Raw genomic sequence first — 16,825 nt, 5'->3', positions numbered from 1 at the left:
TTTTATTTTTTTGGTAAAGGAGGGGGGGGGGGGGGGGGGGGGGTTGCTTGTATTCATGAAATGCGTGGTCATAGAGATAGGATTGAAGTGAAGAGTGGGACGTGATCATAGGATTTCATACGCTGTCCTTTCATCGTCTCCAGCTGGGAAAAAACAGCTTATCTGCCTCTTAACAGACAATAACATACATACATATGAGTGTGACTGAGAGAGAGATGTGTTGGGCCGCTAATGGGCTCAGATATATACATTGCCATATCCCACTTGAATTTCATGAAGCATAGAATAGGGCATAGGGGGATGCAAACCTCATCATCTTCTACTCAAGTGATAAGGACAAAATGGGGCGGGGCCCACTAATACCTCAAGTACATTGCTCTATTCGCCTTGTAGCTTCAGGTGGGCCCAATTATTTCCCCAGTAACACGTGTCATCATCTCATTTAACCTTGGGACGGTGGGGGGTGCCATCCAGACTTCAGTATTACCCTCTGTCGGTGCCAACTTGAATACTGAAACAAATTTGGTTCAACAAATAAAATTAAGGATAAATTCAACTTATTCCTAAAGTTAGATTAAGATACATAAATATTTTTTATTTTTTAAGAATACCTTCTAAAATTATACTTTTAATTATAAGTACGCTTCTATTCAAAAATAAACCTTATCAAACACCTCATAAAAAGCATTAAACTAACACTCTTTAAGGAGTATACTAAAAAGTTAAAAAAATACTCATACTTTTTACTCTAATTTTAAAAATATCAATATAATTTATTCTACAATTAAATAAATCTATATAAAAAACTCGTACAGTTTTTTTCAAAAAAATATGAAATAAGATATTAGTATTACAATCTTCATGTAGGGCGACCATAAGAGTCGTCTAACGCCTACTAGGGGGCCATAATCACTATTCAATGAGTGAATTCGTCACTTGAATTTACATAAGTGAAAGATGTTTAAGTTAAGGATGCGAACTCGGAAATTGAGTTTAATTATTTAGGTGGAATGGGAAATAGTAAAGTATTAAGTGGGGTGCAATTTTATGGTCCCATCATTTTGATTTCTCACACGTAAAGATGTCACAATACTAATAATGAAAAGAAATGATGCATCAACTTAACAACAATTATTCAGTATTCATTGAACTCAATTTCTTATTTTGATGCTTTGGTCTGTGCTTTCATTTTCAGAAGATGCCCCAACCCCTATTCATTCCTTGTCTCTTTCACTACTACACTTTTTCAAACCTAATTAACTACCTCTTCTCTAAACTAATGTTCGAATATTAATATTATGACGTTCTGAGTTCAAATCTTTTAAATATTAACATACATCGAATTTTATAATAAGTGCATATATGTTTATCTATGTCCTCCAATCGTATTCCTTAATTTAAAATTATAAATATTTGAATATCGATATAACCCTCGAATTTACATTTCTTAATAATTAAAAAAAGTTGCAAGTTTTGAAATTTTAATATTGGTATAATGATATTCAACAAAATGAGTAAGGTTAAAATATGGAGGGAAGGAATATTATTATTAGTCAAATTTGATTTGCGGTATGCTCTCGCAAGAAATAAAATGTTTTTATTCCTTGTCAAAAGAAAAACACAAAATATTCTCGCAAGATTGCATTGCACATAAAAGCCCACATAAGTGCAGGGAATCTGCAGACGGAAATCAAATTCCCTTCTATTAAATCAATGTAAAACTCACTTCAAAAAAAAAAAAAAAAAAATTAAACCTTTCCATTTTTTTTAATTTATTTGCAAAGGCATGGTATCAAATTTATCACCAACGTACCCTCAAAACAACATTCTGTGGTCGGTTTTACATTAATCTTATTCTTGCTCAATACTTTTGCTATCTGTCAATACTTGTTTGCTCAGTTGGTAAAGACGAATCACTCTCGATTTTGATGAATATATTTTTACAGAAAAGAAAAAAAAAAAAAAAGGGTGAAGAAACTACCCCAAGTCGAGTAGGGCAGCAAAGAGGAAAGTAATTGAAGCTGAAAAAACGTGGGATTGAGGATTTGGGCAGCTTTATTAGTTTCATAAAGTTGTGGAAAATTAAATGAATGTACTGTAGTAATGGTAAAGTCACAGTTGGACTTATTTTTAATTAAACACGCTTGTTAATATAAATTAGACCACTAATTGCCTAATGCCTACCACTATCTTCATTTATAACTATATATAAATCAGGAGAAAATTAAATTTGATGTTCTAATATACTAGTACATTTATGTTATAATTAATTTAACTCATCATGCTCTCCTCCATACTTTATAAGTCTCCTCGGTTTGACTTATATTTTAATTCAATTAATTAATCATCTGTAAATTAATTTTAAAAAAATAGACTCGAATTATCATAAGCTTATAAGTGGTCAGTCGCAATAATTTTTGTAATTAACAGAAATAAAATTGAATTGAGTTTGTTAAGATTCTTAAAAACAAGATACTTTTTAATGGGCTAATTAAATAATTCTTAATTATGGAATATTGAAATTAGTTATAAAAAATGATACTTTTGATAATTAAGTAATAAAAAAATAGATTGCTTTTAAGTAATGGTGTGCATTTAAAAACAGTGTGGGATGGGAGTGGGATGGCACTAATCATTCCAAGGGCCAAACTGCAAAAAGGGCACAAATTTGCAGGGAGGAAAAAGTAAGTAAAGAAAGTAGCACGGACTTTTTTTGTTAAACTCTCCCCCTGAGTTCCACGTGGTGTTGTCCCATTGGCTGGAGCCATCGCGCGTGAAGCAGCGCTCGGTTACACACACATATTCTCCTCCTCCCCTTAAAAGCATATCCCCCTCAGGACTGCCATAATTATATTATTATCCTTTTTTCTCATTAAAAGGTCAAAAATCAGTGTTTTGATTAATTAATAATAAGAAAAAGTATTAAGTAAGTAAAAAACTAAAAGCAGTCATTATGACAATTTACCCTTAACAGTTAAAAAAGTAGTTATGACATGTAAGGGAGTGGGAGTTGACACTACTCCACTTTCCACGTTACTTTAAATTACTTCATTCCCAATCTATTGTTCAAGAACAAATATTAAATTATAAATTCATGAAATTATATATATGTTTTGAATTCTAAAATGAAAAACGGTAAAATAATTTTGATGTAGGGGTTATGTCAAGATTTTGAAAATTTATACAAATGTCTCCACAACAACAAAATACAATAAAAAATAATTCGATGATAGGTCAAGAGTCATGCCCTTTTTATTCGGGTTGTACTGTAACGATCTGATTTAAATTCAAGCATGTACAAACTCGCGATGGCTATTCTATCGTCTTTAAATCAATGGGTTCAAATGAAATGGTATAAATTGGAACATATATAAATATTAGACCTCAATGCCCCAAGTAGGACTTTTGTCCCTATATACTTTTTCTTCTGTAACCTTGCGGAAGGATTTAATAATTTCAAGGATTATAATAAGGGTCTTCTTAATAATATTTGACGATTGCGACATAACAAGATTCAAACTTTTGTAAACTCAAATTAGATCCTAAGCGAATTTATCATATTTTGTTTTTGTTTGAAAACATAGTATAAAATCAAGAGTTTGGACAAAAAAGAAAAGACAAAGATTCAAGAAACGATTATGCTAATTATAACTACTCCTGGACCGTTATTAGAATGTCTTAATTAATAATTATTGTCACATAAACTCAAACTTTTGAATATCACCCATAATGCAAATTAAAGGGGGTGTGTGTCTTTTAAGGGATTCATGGGAAACAACAAAGTTCATGTTGATATATGTTCCTTTGACCATATTACCTTTTTTCAGACGCTTTCTCCTAACCAAATGTAATTAATAATAATAATAATAATCATCATCACCCTTTAATTAATCTAAACATAATTACCTTTAAATATTATTATGTCCAACTGCGAAGCAAATGGTACAACAACAGTACGCCTTCAACGGCGCCGTAATCTACTTGTCACTTTTTTGCTGTCTTTCGACATAATATTTCCTTCTTCCACAGGAAGCGTGTCGTTGCTAACACGACATTAACACTAAAAGTGCAAAACCGTAGACGATGATGAGCATTCTTTTCTTACAATATTTTGGTAAGGTGTAGTAATTGAGATTAATTAGAAGAAATTAATAATGGGTGATGAAATAAAATAAATAATGTAGTCCCCATCTGGAGAAAGTGGGTGGACAGTGGCAATGCTTGTATTGATTAATGGAGAGATGTTATGTAATAAATGCACATGACATGACATGACATGCAAGCATCATCATGCTCACCTTTTGCTAACACTATCACTAATCAATTATAAGCATGTGCTTAACACCTAATTAGCCCCTACTTAACACCAATTAAAACACCTCTAATTACACAATTACATACGTCTTAATTAAACCCATTCTCAAGCCTGAGTTTTCAAAACTATTCTAACTAAAAAAAATCTGAATTTCTTAATTAATCTTTAAATTGTATATTTTATTATTTCGAATTAATTTTGAATTTAATTTAAGAAGTTGTCCCTCTATATAAATATTAGTGGTAGAATAAGAGAGACTGACATCATAGTTGAATCAATTCAGTGCTATTATTAGCACCTAATCAATTAATATTTAATGGCATATAACAGTTATAGTATATTTTTAAGGATATTGAAATGTAGTAAGTAAAGCCAATCAACTTTTTGTTGGTCCAATAAATGAAAACAAACATATAATGGTTTGGATGATCTTATGTGTCTTATCAAACTATACTAAACTCAACATTCCATACCTTTTCTTTTCTTTTCATTCTTCAACTTTAATTTTAAATGGTCCTTTTTTTTTTGATTTTGATTAATATATTTTGTGACAACCCTTCTTACAAAAAAAACACGATAACATGAAAATGTGTCTGAATTAGGATGTTTTGTAATAATTTATTTTTAATGTAAAAATATATAGAATATATTTGAATCCTGATATTTGTGATAACTTATCGTGCAAAAATACTACACTATTTGAGAGGTACCATAAATTACTTATAAAAAGAAATACAATTTGCATGGATGACTTTATTTCACTACTCATTGACAAAGCAATTCCCATGGAGATAATAATTGTACTATATTACTTTATAATTTTAATTAGGAAATAAATATTATAATTATCAAAAAAAAGATTTATTATTATTATTATTATTTTGTTTTTCCTTTGGCTGGCGCTGGCGTGGGGTTAGCTAAGCTCATATGTGAGCTGGATCCACACTCCATGGAGCGACCCACTACCAAATGAAACCCCCACCCCCACAAAAAAATTAAAATAAAGAAAAGTGAAAATGAAAAACCTACACATAAAGATTAATCCCAATAAAAAACTGAGGGAAGAAAAATAACTAGTTCAAGAACAGCACACTAATACAGCCCTCAATGTCCGAAATCTCACCTATGAGCGCGCACACGTATATAAAGCAGAATATTTTCTTCCCTTTTCTTCTTCTTACTTAGAAGAACCCCTCGGAGGAAATAATTTCAAGTTCAAGTTTGCAAATTGCAAATTCCCCATTTTCCACTCGATTATATCCTATGGTTAATTGTGTTTCCAAGGCCTGGGTATTAAATCCGCGAGAAAGAAGTTGAGAGAATATGTGATTTCTAACGTATTTCCCATCCGGGCTTTGTTGTTTGCATGCAAATTTTAACTTGTTTTTGGTGAATTTTGAAGAAAAAATGGATCTTGGAGTGAAACCCGTGTCTTTTACAAGTTCAAGTGCTTCTTGGAAGTCTGCCGACGGAGTTCCAGACCAGTTTCCGGCGGGTCTGAGAGTGCTTGTTGTGGATGACGACCCCACTTGTTTGAGGATCTTGGAGAAGATGCTAAAGAATTGTCTGTATGAAGGTAATATTTTAACACAGACATGCGTGTGTTACGCTTTATTCTGAAGCAATTAACTGTTTCTGGTAATCTTTTTTCGCATAGTTAAATTTTTTGTGTGTATTTTTCTGGGCTTTTATGTGTATACATACATAACAGATCTTGTATCACAACTTCCTATTCTTATAGGAAATTTTGCATTTTGGAGTTATAATTGGGTGATTGACTAGCGGAAGTATGGAGGGAGGTTTGTGAGATGATGTGCAATGGGCTTATGATTCCATTTCTTTGAGGGAGAAGGGATTCTTGAAAATTAGGAAAAATTGGTGGTTGACTTTAGATCTTGTGCAGAGCTCCTAATGTTTAATTTTTTGCATCCATTAGCTTTATATGTTTAATCTTGGACTAAGGTAAAATATTCGATTGTATTTGTTGGGTGACTAATCTTAACTATTTGTGTGCTTTTCTCCAGTTACTACATGCAATCGAGCAGAGGTTGCCCTTAAGTTTCTCAGGGATAACAAAAATGGCTATGACATTGTTATAAGCGACGTACACATGCCTGATATGGATGGTTTTAAACTTTTAGAGCATGTTGGACTCGAGATGGATCTGCCAGTTATCAGTCAGTATTATTGCTTTGTGCCCTTCACTCGACTTGTAATTAGCAATAATAAGTTACATCTAACCTTGGTTTTTTCTCCTCGTCTGGTTTTGTATTTTTTTAGTGATGTCGGCGGATGATAGCAAAAATGTTGTGATGAAGGGTGTTACCCATGGAGCTTGTGACTATCTTATAAAACCAGTTCGTATGGAGGCATTGAAGAACATATGGCAGCACGTGGTTCGGAAGAAGAAGCATGAGTGGAAGGAAAAGGATTTTGAACAGTCAGGAAGTGTGGATGAAGTGGAAAGGCAGCACAAACCACCCGAAGATGTAGATTATTCCTCGTCGGCTAATGAAGGAAATTGGAAAAATTCCAAGAAAAGGAAGGATGAGGAAGATGAAGCAGAAGAAAGGGATGATTCATCCACATTGAAAAAGCCACGGGTTGTTTGGTCAGTGGAGCTCCATCAGCAATTTGTAACTGCTGTTAATCAACTTGGAATAGACAGTACGAAGCTTCTTCCTTCTTTTCTTCGTCTTTAGCCATTCCTGTTGTTTTCTATCTATTTTGCAGAGCTTCATTATCATCTTCTGATTTTGGTAATCTGAAAATTTTTAATTTGCTGGTGGCTCATGCAAAGTCCATCTGTTCTTAATATTTATCCAAGTTTTCCTTCTTATGGTTGGGAATACAGAAACAGCTTCTGTGGAGGGCTAGTGGACTGTAGTATTTAGAACTTGAGCACCACCCAAGATAGATTGTTGAGATCATTTTGAAAAAATATGTTGGTGTTTTCTAGTATTCTGAAATAAATTTGTTTCTTCCTTGAACTTCATTGTATAATAATCACAAGAAGATTGCAAATGCGTATACCTAGAAAACCAAATGAATTTTTTCATTTTCTTGCATCCTATTTATTGCTGCATTTTGAGTTCATCCATTTAGGAGTAAGGCCTATGAATAACTGTGATTTCTTGAATATTGATATAGATGCCACTTTGAGTACTCAACTCACTGCCTTCTACTGCAAGATAACCAGAAAGTAGACCTGAAAATCTCCGTTTTAGATCATTTTATTGCCTCAAAGGTAGTGACCTTTGATAAGATTGTTATTCTTATTCTACATTTCCATAATGATAGAGACAAAATGATTACTTAATGTAAACGCCCTGTTGTAATGAGTTACTTTGTGCTTATTGGCCAATGTGTGTTCCTGCTGTCGTATGTGTACAGACAGATGTGCACTTTGCATTTAGAACAGCATTTTATTTTGGATTCCTTTGCATGCATGGTCTTGCTGTCACGTACTTGTAATCATTATTTCCTACTGTTTGATTATTGCAGAGGCTGTTCCTAAGAAAATCCTGGAATTAATGAATGTTCCTGGTCTTACAAGAGAGAATGTTGCAAGCCATCTTCAGGTTGGGCAGCTGTAGTTTGATTTTTTGTTCACAAGCTAATCTGCTGAAGCACCTTGCTCGATCGTTATCTGAACTATGCACTCTTTTAATTATTTTTACCTAGATATCTGAAATCCATTTCCTTTGAAAGTTAACAATAAGCAACTATTCTTTCAGAAGTATCGCCTGTATCTCAGAAGGCTAAGTGGTGTATCGCAGCATCAGAATGGATTAGGTAGCTCTTTCATGGGACCCCCAGATGCGCCATTTGGACCAATGTCTTCGCTCAGTGGTGTTGATCTTCAAGCTCTTGCTGCTTCAGGCCAACTCCCACCCCAAAGTCTTGCTACAATTCAGGCAGCTGCACTTGGTAGGGCTGCTACAAAGTCTGCCATACCTGTACCTCTCATTGATCAAAGAAATATTTTCAGCTTTGAAAATCCAAAGTTAAGGTTTTTGGATGGGCAGCAACAACAAAACAATAACAGTAAGCAAGTGAGCTTACTGCATGGAATCCCGACAAATATGGATTCAAAACAGCTAGCTACTTTGCACCAATCTGCGCAGTCCTTTGGTAGCATGAATATGCATGTCCACTCCCAGGCAAGCCAAAGCAACTCCTTGCTGACTCAGATGGTTCAACCGCCGTCGAGGGCTCAAATTTTAAACGAAATCAATGGAAGCCATGCGCTGAATTTGCCATCATCTGCAGGTCAACCTGTTTTGTCACAGGCAGTTCCTAATGCTGTCTTGGGCCAGAATGGAATTGAGAATGTTCGTAGACCAGCATTTACTTCTGTTTCCCAGCCCTCTACAGTTGTAGATTTCTCAAGGAGTCAGAGCACAGAGTTTCCAGAGAATAGCTTTTCGCTTGTGAGTAATTCAGGAATATCGAATCTCACTTCTAAGCTTCAAGATGAAGTTAACTCAGAAATGAAAGCATCTAGAGGCTTTGTTCCTAATTATGATGTTTTCAATGATATCAATCAGAATAGAACCCAGGATTGGCGTTTGCAAGACGTTCGATCAACTTTTGAAGCCCAGCAACATTCAAATGGACGAGGCAGCCTGGATGTTTCATCATCGGTTTTAATTCAGCAACAGTTCTCTTCTAACCAGAAGAGTGGACAAAACAGGATTCCACCTGTTAGGAAGGCAGCCTTCTCGGTTGCAGATGGACTTGGCAACACTTCCAACATTGGTCAGCAGCTTAGCTCATCTTTAGTGGACAATCCATCAAGGATTAAGGCTGAAAGACTACCTGATATGGGCTTCCAGAATGGCCTTTTCTCTGAACACTTTGGCCAGGAGGATCTCATGACAGCAATTCTCAAACAGGTTAGCTTCTTTACTTCTGACCCTGAAACAACTTGTATGAGTATTGTTAATATGAATAGTAAATGACTAGATCTGTTCTCTAATACTAAATTTTCTTCACGGCAGCAGCAAGGAGGCATGGAACCCATTGAAAACGAGTTTGGCTTCGATGGGTACCATCTGGATAATCTTCCTGTATAGCATGCCGGTTTGCTGTAGCTTAGTGTATTTAAGCACTTTGTACATAGCAGCTGAAATTGACCTCTTGTCATCAACCGCTATAAGTTCTTCGTCGACTGCTTCCAGAAGTAGGATCTTGGTACTGTCTTTGCTTTATTATTCTAGTGTGAATAGTTTGCCAGGTTTCTTCTTTCAAAATCAGAAACACAGAACAGGAAAGAGTTGATCAGGTGGATTATCAGCTGTTGAAGATGAAGGAGAAATGCGCATGATATGCAAAGCATACCGTGCAAAATTTTTGATTGCTTTAGCTTTAGGTAATTGTAGTATGAACATTGTACCGGGGGGATTCTGGAAATTTCTTCTTATTGGGTGCTCTTCTACTTAGGTGTGAGATGACGTACTTACCTATCATCAAACTCTCGAGTCTTCTCTGATTGAAATAAGATGTTTTAGCAGGATATGTATGTAGTAAACAGATTGATCTGAAGAATTTATCTGCTGGTCCCTCATATTCTTGAAGTCGTTGGTGTTAGCTACCGTATACCTGTTTATATCATGTCCAATTGTTCTTCTGGAATATTGATGTGGTTTTTGCTGCTTTATTACAAACAAGATTATATCAGTACATCCAGCCAGTTGTTTGAACCTATTAGTTGTATAAGTCTGCGGAAAAGGGGTTTCAACAATGCTAGTTCTGAAGTGAAAAAATTGCCATCTCTGCTGTTGTTTCATTCAGATGGATAACAAAATTTATGTTGAAAACCAAATGAAACCTCCATTTCGTTCATCATTAACCCGTCATGAGACATTAATAGCAAAATATTCAAACCTTAATCAATCAAACCCGGAAAACTTTACTTCATGATGTTTACAAAATATCAAACAGTATGCGAAACTAAACTATATGTATATTACAATGCCAACTTCAGATATTCTTCTAAAACAACAAATAGCCCCAGTTAAGTACCAAAAGTACTTCCCAGACTTCTCAGTTAAAATGTTCCTCAGAGAGGAACAACGATCTTGATCAAATAACCAAAAGAATGAACCAATAACCAGCCATGTACCGGATCGTACCTGCTCCCTCCGCTAACTATTGCTGCATGAACATGAAAAGAAAAACGAGCAGAACGAATGACAAGAAAACAGATGAGCCCAATCTGTCGGAATTGCTTGTTGGGAGTAGTTTGGGTAGTGAGCACTCCTCCCCGTTGAAGTACACTTTTGATGGAAATCCATCGCCAGCCGGGATGTTAATTCCTGGTGTCAACTTTTTCGTGAATGAGATCACAGACTGCTGTTTTCCAGGGACTCTGGGATCCTTCTGGGGATTAGCCGCGTCCGTTTCAGCCACCAGATAGTTCAATCCTGGAAGACCCTGCATGAAGATCGTGTTGTTGACGCCTTCTAGTGTGGTTCCATTGAAAGAGTAGACTGCTTCAAAACCAGGAGCCGCTTTGTCCAACTCCACTGCAGTAAACCAATCAGCAAAAGCAAAATCGTCCCAGTTGAAGATTGTGATTCTAGCAGACCATCCACCTCTGAAGTCGGTGAACAAATGCCAGTTCAAGCTAACACCACAATTATCACTACACGGCAGAGGGTTTGGCACAGGAAAATGATGAAGATCAGCCCACGCTCGGGCCAACATACTACGATTATCAAACGGGACCAGGAGAGCCTGAGATGGAAGGAGGAGGGCTGGGGCAGTACTGCTACATGTTCGATCAGTGTTCGCAGGACAACCACAAGCACAGGTTTGACATGGGATGATGGACTCATTATAGTAAGCAGAAAACGACACACAGCATCGGGGGCTGGATCCCTTTGCTTGTGTGATATTGCAAACTACTTGCCAGCTTGCCATTGCAGCTGAGTCAGGCAACAAGCCACTTGGATCAGGGAATTGGCTGGGACTTACTCGAACAGGCGGCCCACATTTATAATCCGGGTTGAGTCTGCCTTTGATTCCCCAATTCTGTGGTGGAATAAGATAGGAACGGTTGAGATTAGGTGGCATCTTGAAAACATTGAGCTGGAATGCTGATTTTGACTTGCTTGGGTCCATTGCAGGTGGCAAGATAGTCCCGTTCCTACAGCAAAACGGTATCATTCCCAGGGTTGTGTCGTTGGTCTTTTCTAGAGGGAGGTCAACTATGGTTGGCCTTCTATCACAATTCAAGGCGTTGGAGAAGTCAAGATCCTTGTAAAACTGTCCTTGTTTGCCAAAAACACAATCTGATGTATCCACCACAGAGGGGTAGGCTCCCTTCATGGCGAATATAAACTCGTCTTCCATCCAATCCCAGCTTAGCTGCCAGTTGTCGAGGCGGCCAAGGGGGTTGTGGTTTTCAATCATAACCTGCGCCCAGTAACTGGACTCGTACGTTCTCGTCACATCATAGATGATGGTGAGATCACCATTTTGACGCGGTAAAAATTCTCCATCTATCGTAACATTGGACTTGAACTTGGGGTCTCTCGTGCAGCATACTTGCAATGTTCTATTCCCTGGAAAAACAAGAGCAGCCATTCAACATCTCAGGATCATACAGCAAAGGTATATGACAGGGTAAAGCGAAAACTTAATCGAATAAACTTCGCACTATATTCCAGAACTCAAACAAAGTTCCAAATTTCCATTTTTTTTTCTCAAACAACCAAACAATATTTATATAAGAAACATACAATAACAATTGGAGAAAATCTCTATCTTATCTCTGTTTCTATCCCCATCAACAATGTAAAAAATCATCATATCGAGCTCCTAGTCCTAATCAGGTCAGTCTTATTGCATCACATGACCTCATAAACAGCACTAAGTGACATCGTTCATTTCTCATAAATCAAAATCAACATAAGTTATATAACCAACATAGTATGATATTCTATAAATTTCAAATCTTCCTCAACATTCAAACAGTCGAAAGAAAACCAAATTCCAAACCAAGCAGAACCACAGAATTCATTCATTTAATTCTGAAAAACTAATATAGAGGTTTTAGCTGACCTGATCATTCATTACATTCTAAAATACTACGAAAAGACAAGTCTTTAAACATCCTGCACTAATCCACTCCACCAAACATTAGAACTCATCAATCGCTCCGAAAATAAATCCACACATAGAAGGAACCTCCCAAGACCAAACCTTCACCCGGTTGGGAATAAATCTCATGAACCAAAGACCGGGGGGGGGGGGGGGGGGGGGGAAAGAAAGACTACAGTACTACACACATATACTACTGACCTTGCATAGTGGGTTTGGGGCAAACCCACCCATCATTCACCAAAGAAATATTCGTCGGCATAGGCGCATCAGGTGGGGCGACTCCGAACTGGGTTCCCACCAATTCCACCCGAGCACTCATCTGGGTCAAGTCCCCGGCCGTCTCAATAGCCGTTTTCAGATCCGGATTGGGGAATCCTGCAAAAACCGTCCCGTTCACTACACTCCCTGGAATAGAATTCCCATCAGCAAGCACGGCGTTAGAGGCAGACACCAAGTACTCATCGTGCTGAAACCCAACGAACACTCGCCAAGACTTGAGGTCTTCCAAATCGTTGTTGAGTATGGAGAATGCGGACTCGAATCGATAAGCCTGGCGGGTGGGATCCGACTTGAGTATCGGGGGTACTCTTCTTCCGGTGGAGTAGGAGTAGGAGAGGAATATCCCGTTGCAAGCGTCGGAGGCAGGTGGTGGGGCTTGGGGTTGGGCGGGGGGCCGGGTCTGAGCTCGGGCTTGGCCCAGAATGAGGAGAATGAGGGAGGAGGGGAAGAGGGAAGTGGCTGCCATGTTCTCTGAGAATGAAAGCAGAGCGTGTTTCAATTCAAACTCATGACAATGAATGAAGAGAGAGAAAAATTTCTTGCAAACAAGATTATAGTGAGAGAGAGAGAGAGAGAGATTAATATGTAAAGTGTGGACGTATAGATACAGAGAATATGTATAAATATGTTGGGGGGGGGGGGGGGGGGGGGGGAGGGGAGGGGGTTTGGATAAGAAGGAAATGTGTGAGACGCGGTAGAGGAAAGACAGCTTAGTACAAGCTGTAATTGGTAGTAGTAGATTAGTAGTTCCATTCCATAAGCAAGAAAGAAAAAATACTCTGTTTTTTTATTTATTTATATATTTTCATTTAGTTCTTTAATTAATTAATATATAAATAATGTGTAATTAGTGTGTTTCCAACAGCTACCCCACACACACTCAACTATTCAACACGTAAAGTTAGATTTATTATATATATATATAAAATAGGGAACGAAAACATGAAATTGGGGTTGAATTGTTTTGAGGGTGTGGGACAAGGGAGATGGAGATCCGTTGAATTTTGAAATTTGAATTTTGAATGGATGTATAGTGGCAAAAGTGGAATTATGAAAAAAGTTTTTTGTTTTTTGAAGATGAGATGAGTTGTTTAGTTTAGGGTTGGGGGCTCTTTTTCGTTCTTCCCTCTTAAATTAATTAAAAGAGAATTGCAGTGATTAATTATACAGAAATGAGTATTTATTAATTACAAGATTTGACCAAATCGACAACAAAAATGTGAGTGGGAAGGCAAAAGCATAACTCACATGTCTGGGGCACGTTGTTGATTGTCCGTAGATCATCCCAAACCCAATTCCAAATAAAATAATAATAATAATACCAAAGGCGAACAATTCCGGCCCAAGCTAACCTTTTTTGATATGTGGGCCGAACGTAGGCCCATGAAGCATGTCGAGTCCAAGCCCATCAATACTAGTTCCAAATCCAATAATATTATAGTCTAGAGTTGAACGTTTTTATATGATACAATAATTATTGTTGAATTGGGGGATGAGTGGGACCCATCTCCATCTCCATGTCTTTACAATTTTAATTCACTACAAATCCACTTTTCTACCTACCATTCCCATTATTCATAAACCCCAAAAATCCAATCACTCAAACACTAAAACCAAAAAAGAAAACCCCAACATCTAACATCTCTACTATACTCTATACCCATCCCTATGATATAACATCACTCCACTCCTTTTTCCCCTAATTATTATTATTAAAACTCATTAAAAAAATAAAAAAACAGAGGGGATGGACCCACTATTTTATTTGAAGAATTATTATATTTACATCTCTTGATTTATGACAAATTATTTTTATTTTTTAAATATTCATTATTACTTACACAAATCATCCCCATTTTTTTGAAAATTACACACATTCTCCCTAAAAATATTAATATCATTACACAAAAAATCTCTACTTTTTAACTGTCAAGAGTAATTTCTCATAATTATACAATAAATAAATAATAAATATAATGATCCCTTTATTTTATTAGATCCTTGAAATGTTGATAAGGATAGAGAAGGAATGAGTTTGCAACAGGGTGGAAAGCTTGGTTTGGTCGGTGATTGTAATTTCTGAAATGCCTTCTCCTACAATTTCCTATTTCTAATTCCAGAAATATTTACCATCACCTCCTTTGTAAATCCTTATCACACGTAAACAAGTCCCATTATGCCCTCCCCCCAAACGCTATTTCTCAATAAAATTCCATTCGTAACTCTAAAATTAATTTAATTTATTAATATTTTTAAATCAATCAAATAAATAAAACAGATTGTAGAGTTACATGCATGGAATTTGAATTTTAAAATTTGAATAAAAAACAAATAGTAAAATGGATATATTAATAAAATAGTAAATCCAATCTGTCAATGGGGGATTCTGTATTACATTAATAAAAAGTAATATTCAGATTGAATTTGATGGCATGAGTTGAATAATAGGGAAGGGCATGATTGGAAATTTAGCAGCATTTGTTACGTGTGAAACCCCAGTTTCATTGGTCCACGTGTGAACCAACAAAACCCATAATACTTAACACATGGAGTCGGAAGAAGAATCAAGAATTTTGATTTTCCACCTTTATTTCTTTTCATTTTGTAAATTGAATTGACAAAAACACCCTCCATTGCATTGGAAGTAGAGAGATTGACAAAAGCTCTTTTGTCGGTGCCCACCTTTTTTCCATCTCAAAATAATGACGATGATGGCATTCAAAGACAGATGTTGTTAGTCCCAAAAATTTTAATTTAAATTGTGTTTTAATATATTTAAATTAATTATATAATTAATTTAAAAAAATAACTTATTATATAATAAAAATATTTTATTTATTTTTGTTATTAATTTGATTCTATCAAATTTGATTTGAATAAAAAAAATTCAATTAACTGATTATATTCCCTTTGATTACCACTTTTACCCTTTTCTTAATTCCTCATAAAGACACATTGTGTAGCTTCTAAGCCAAGAGACTACAATTACTAATACCACTCCACTCCACTCTTTACTCTCTCTCTCTCTCTCATCATCTCAAAACTCCTTTTTCCTCCCACTTCCCATTTCCTCAATTTCTGCAGAATCAATTTAATTTTTCGATGCCCTTTTAATTATTTTTCAAGAAAATGTGGAGAAAAGTTGATGAGCATCATCATCTCAAGTTGTTGTTCCTGTTGATAGTGTTAATTGCATCAAGAAATGAGGGCTTGGTGTTGGTGATTGCCAAGAATGATACTTACACCACTACTGCAACATGGGTGGGATCCAAGTACCAGATTGAATGCACAATGTGCTCAGCTTGTGACAATCCATGCACCACCCCATCTCCGCCACCGCCACCGCCCTCGCCTCCTCCGCCGTCCACCACCCTCAACTGCCCTCCACCGCCATCTCCTCCTCCTAGCTCAGGCAGCTACTACAACTCACCGCCCCCACCAACACCTTACACATACTACTCACCACCACCGCCTGGAGGCGCCACCTACTACAAACCACCGCCGCCTCCTTACCCCACAGGACCGGTGCCGCCGCCTCCAAACCCAATTGTGCCTTATTTCCCTTACTACTACTACAACCCTCCACCGCCGTCATCATCTCCACCACCATTATTCAAGAAACTTCACTCAACTTTCTTGATCATCATCACTATGCTAGCTTTTCTTCACTAGTACATCTTTTATTATTAAAGAAAATTATATAATCTTTTTGCTTTTCACTTTTTCTTTTTTCTAGTCCAGAGGGAAAAAACAAAATGAAGAATGTGAAGAAATAATTTGTCAGATTCACAGATCTTCAAGATTGCTGAGGAAGGATCTTCAGATGATGGCTTCCACGATTATGTGGATTTCCAGGAGTGCCCTTCAACCCCACCATGATGATGAAGCAAAAAGAGGAGCAATTGTGGGCTTTTGTGGAAGAAAAACACTTGGAGAGTACAGAAGCTCTCTCTACTCTCTAACTCATCAGTGAAGTCATCTGTGAATTCTTGACAATTTATTTTAGCTTTATTAATGTGGTGAGTAAGTTTTACAAATTTTTATAGGGTTGTGAGAAAATCAGTCAATTTTGCATAATCTATCAAGTGTCAATTATGATTTTTCTCCATTATTCTTTCA

The 16,825-nt window shown here is 36.5% G+C and overlaps 3 protein-coding genes across 5 annotated transcripts; 2 read left to right on the top strand and 1 right to left on the bottom strand.

Annotated features, from left to right (window-relative positions):
* The first annotated feature begins 5,376 nt into the window (after positions 1-5,376).
* On the top strand, positions 5,377-9,894 carry LOC105178920 (two-component response regulator ARR2). Of its 3 annotated transcripts, XM_011102512.2 has the most exons (7): positions 5,378-5,891; positions 6,340-6,492; positions 6,596-6,982; positions 7,820-7,896; positions 8,053-8,748; positions 8,866-9,213; positions 9,319-9,894. In XM_011102512.2, exons 1-7 carry the CDS (start codon positions 5,723-5,725, stop codon positions 9,391-9,393), a joined length of 1,905 nt encoding a protein of 634 aa, XP_011100814.1. In that variant the 5' UTR covers positions 5,378-5,722; the 3' UTR covers positions 9,394-9,894. The 3 variants fall into 3 exon arrangements, with proteins under 3 accessions (XP_011100813.1, XP_011100814.1, XP_011100812.1); XM_011102511.2 differs by having other exon boundaries at positions 5,377-5,891; positions 8,053-9,213; positions 9,322-9,894; XM_011102510.2 differs by having other exon boundaries at positions 8,053-9,213.
* Positions 9,895-10,205: 311 nt separating this feature from the next.
* On the bottom strand, positions 10,206-13,311 carry LOC105178918 (COBRA-like protein 7). Its single transcript, XM_011102509.2, has 2 exons — positions 12,626-13,311; positions 10,206-11,886 (listed from the first exon to the last, which is right to left on the bottom strand). Exons 1-2 carry the CDS (start codon positions 13,170-13,172, stop codon positions 10,469-10,471), a joined length of 1,965 nt encoding a protein of 654 aa, XP_011100811.1. The 5' UTR covers positions 13,173-13,311; the 3' UTR covers positions 10,206-10,468.
* Positions 13,312-15,687: 2,376 nt separating this feature from the next.
* On the top strand, positions 15,688-16,785 carry LOC105178943 (leucine-rich repeat extensin-like protein 6). The gene has a single exon (XM_011102534.2). It carries the CDS (start codon positions 15,836-15,838, stop codon positions 16,376-16,378), a length of 543 nt encoding a protein of 180 aa, XP_011100836.1. The 5' UTR covers positions 15,688-15,835; the 3' UTR covers positions 16,379-16,785.
* Positions 16,786-16,825: the final 40 nt, after the last annotated feature.

This window comes from Sesamum indicum, unplaced genomic scaffold, assembly GCF_000512975.1.
Source record: "Sesamum indicum cultivar Zhongzhi No. 13 unplaced genomic scaffold, S_indicum_v1.0 scaffold00109, whole genome shotgun sequence".
NCBI lineage: Eukaryota > Viridiplantae > Streptophyta > Magnoliopsida > Lamiales > Pedaliaceae > Sesamum > Sesamum indicum.
The sequence above is the reverse complement of the archived record's forward strand: the minus strand, read 5'-3'. Positions and strand labels throughout refer to the sequence as shown.

Coding starts and splice junctions, on each gene's coding strand:
- LOC105178943 (XM_011102534.2), top strand. CDS start 15,836: ATGTGGAGAAAAGTTGATGAGCATCATCATCTCAAGTTGTTGTTCCTG.
- LOC105178918 (XM_011102509.2), bottom strand. CDS start 13,172: ATGGCAGCCACTTCCCTCTTCCCCTCCTCCCTCATTCTCCTCATTCTG. Junction 11,887..12,625: donor CCCCAAACCCACTATGCAAG/GTCAGTAGTATA, acceptor TTGTTTTTCCAG/GGAATAGAACATTGCAAGTA.
- LOC105178920 (XM_011102510.2), top strand. CDS start 5,723: ATGGATCTTGGAGTGAAACCCGTGTCTTTTACAAGTTCAAGTGCTTCT. Junction 6,983..7,819: donor TAATCAACTTGGAATAGACA/GTACGAAGCTTC, acceptor TGATTATTGCAG/AGGCTGTTCCTAAGAAAATC. Junction 9,214..9,318: donor TGACAGCAATTCTCAAACAG/GTTAGCTTCTTT, acceptor TCTTCACGGCAG/CAGCAAGGAGGCATGGAACC.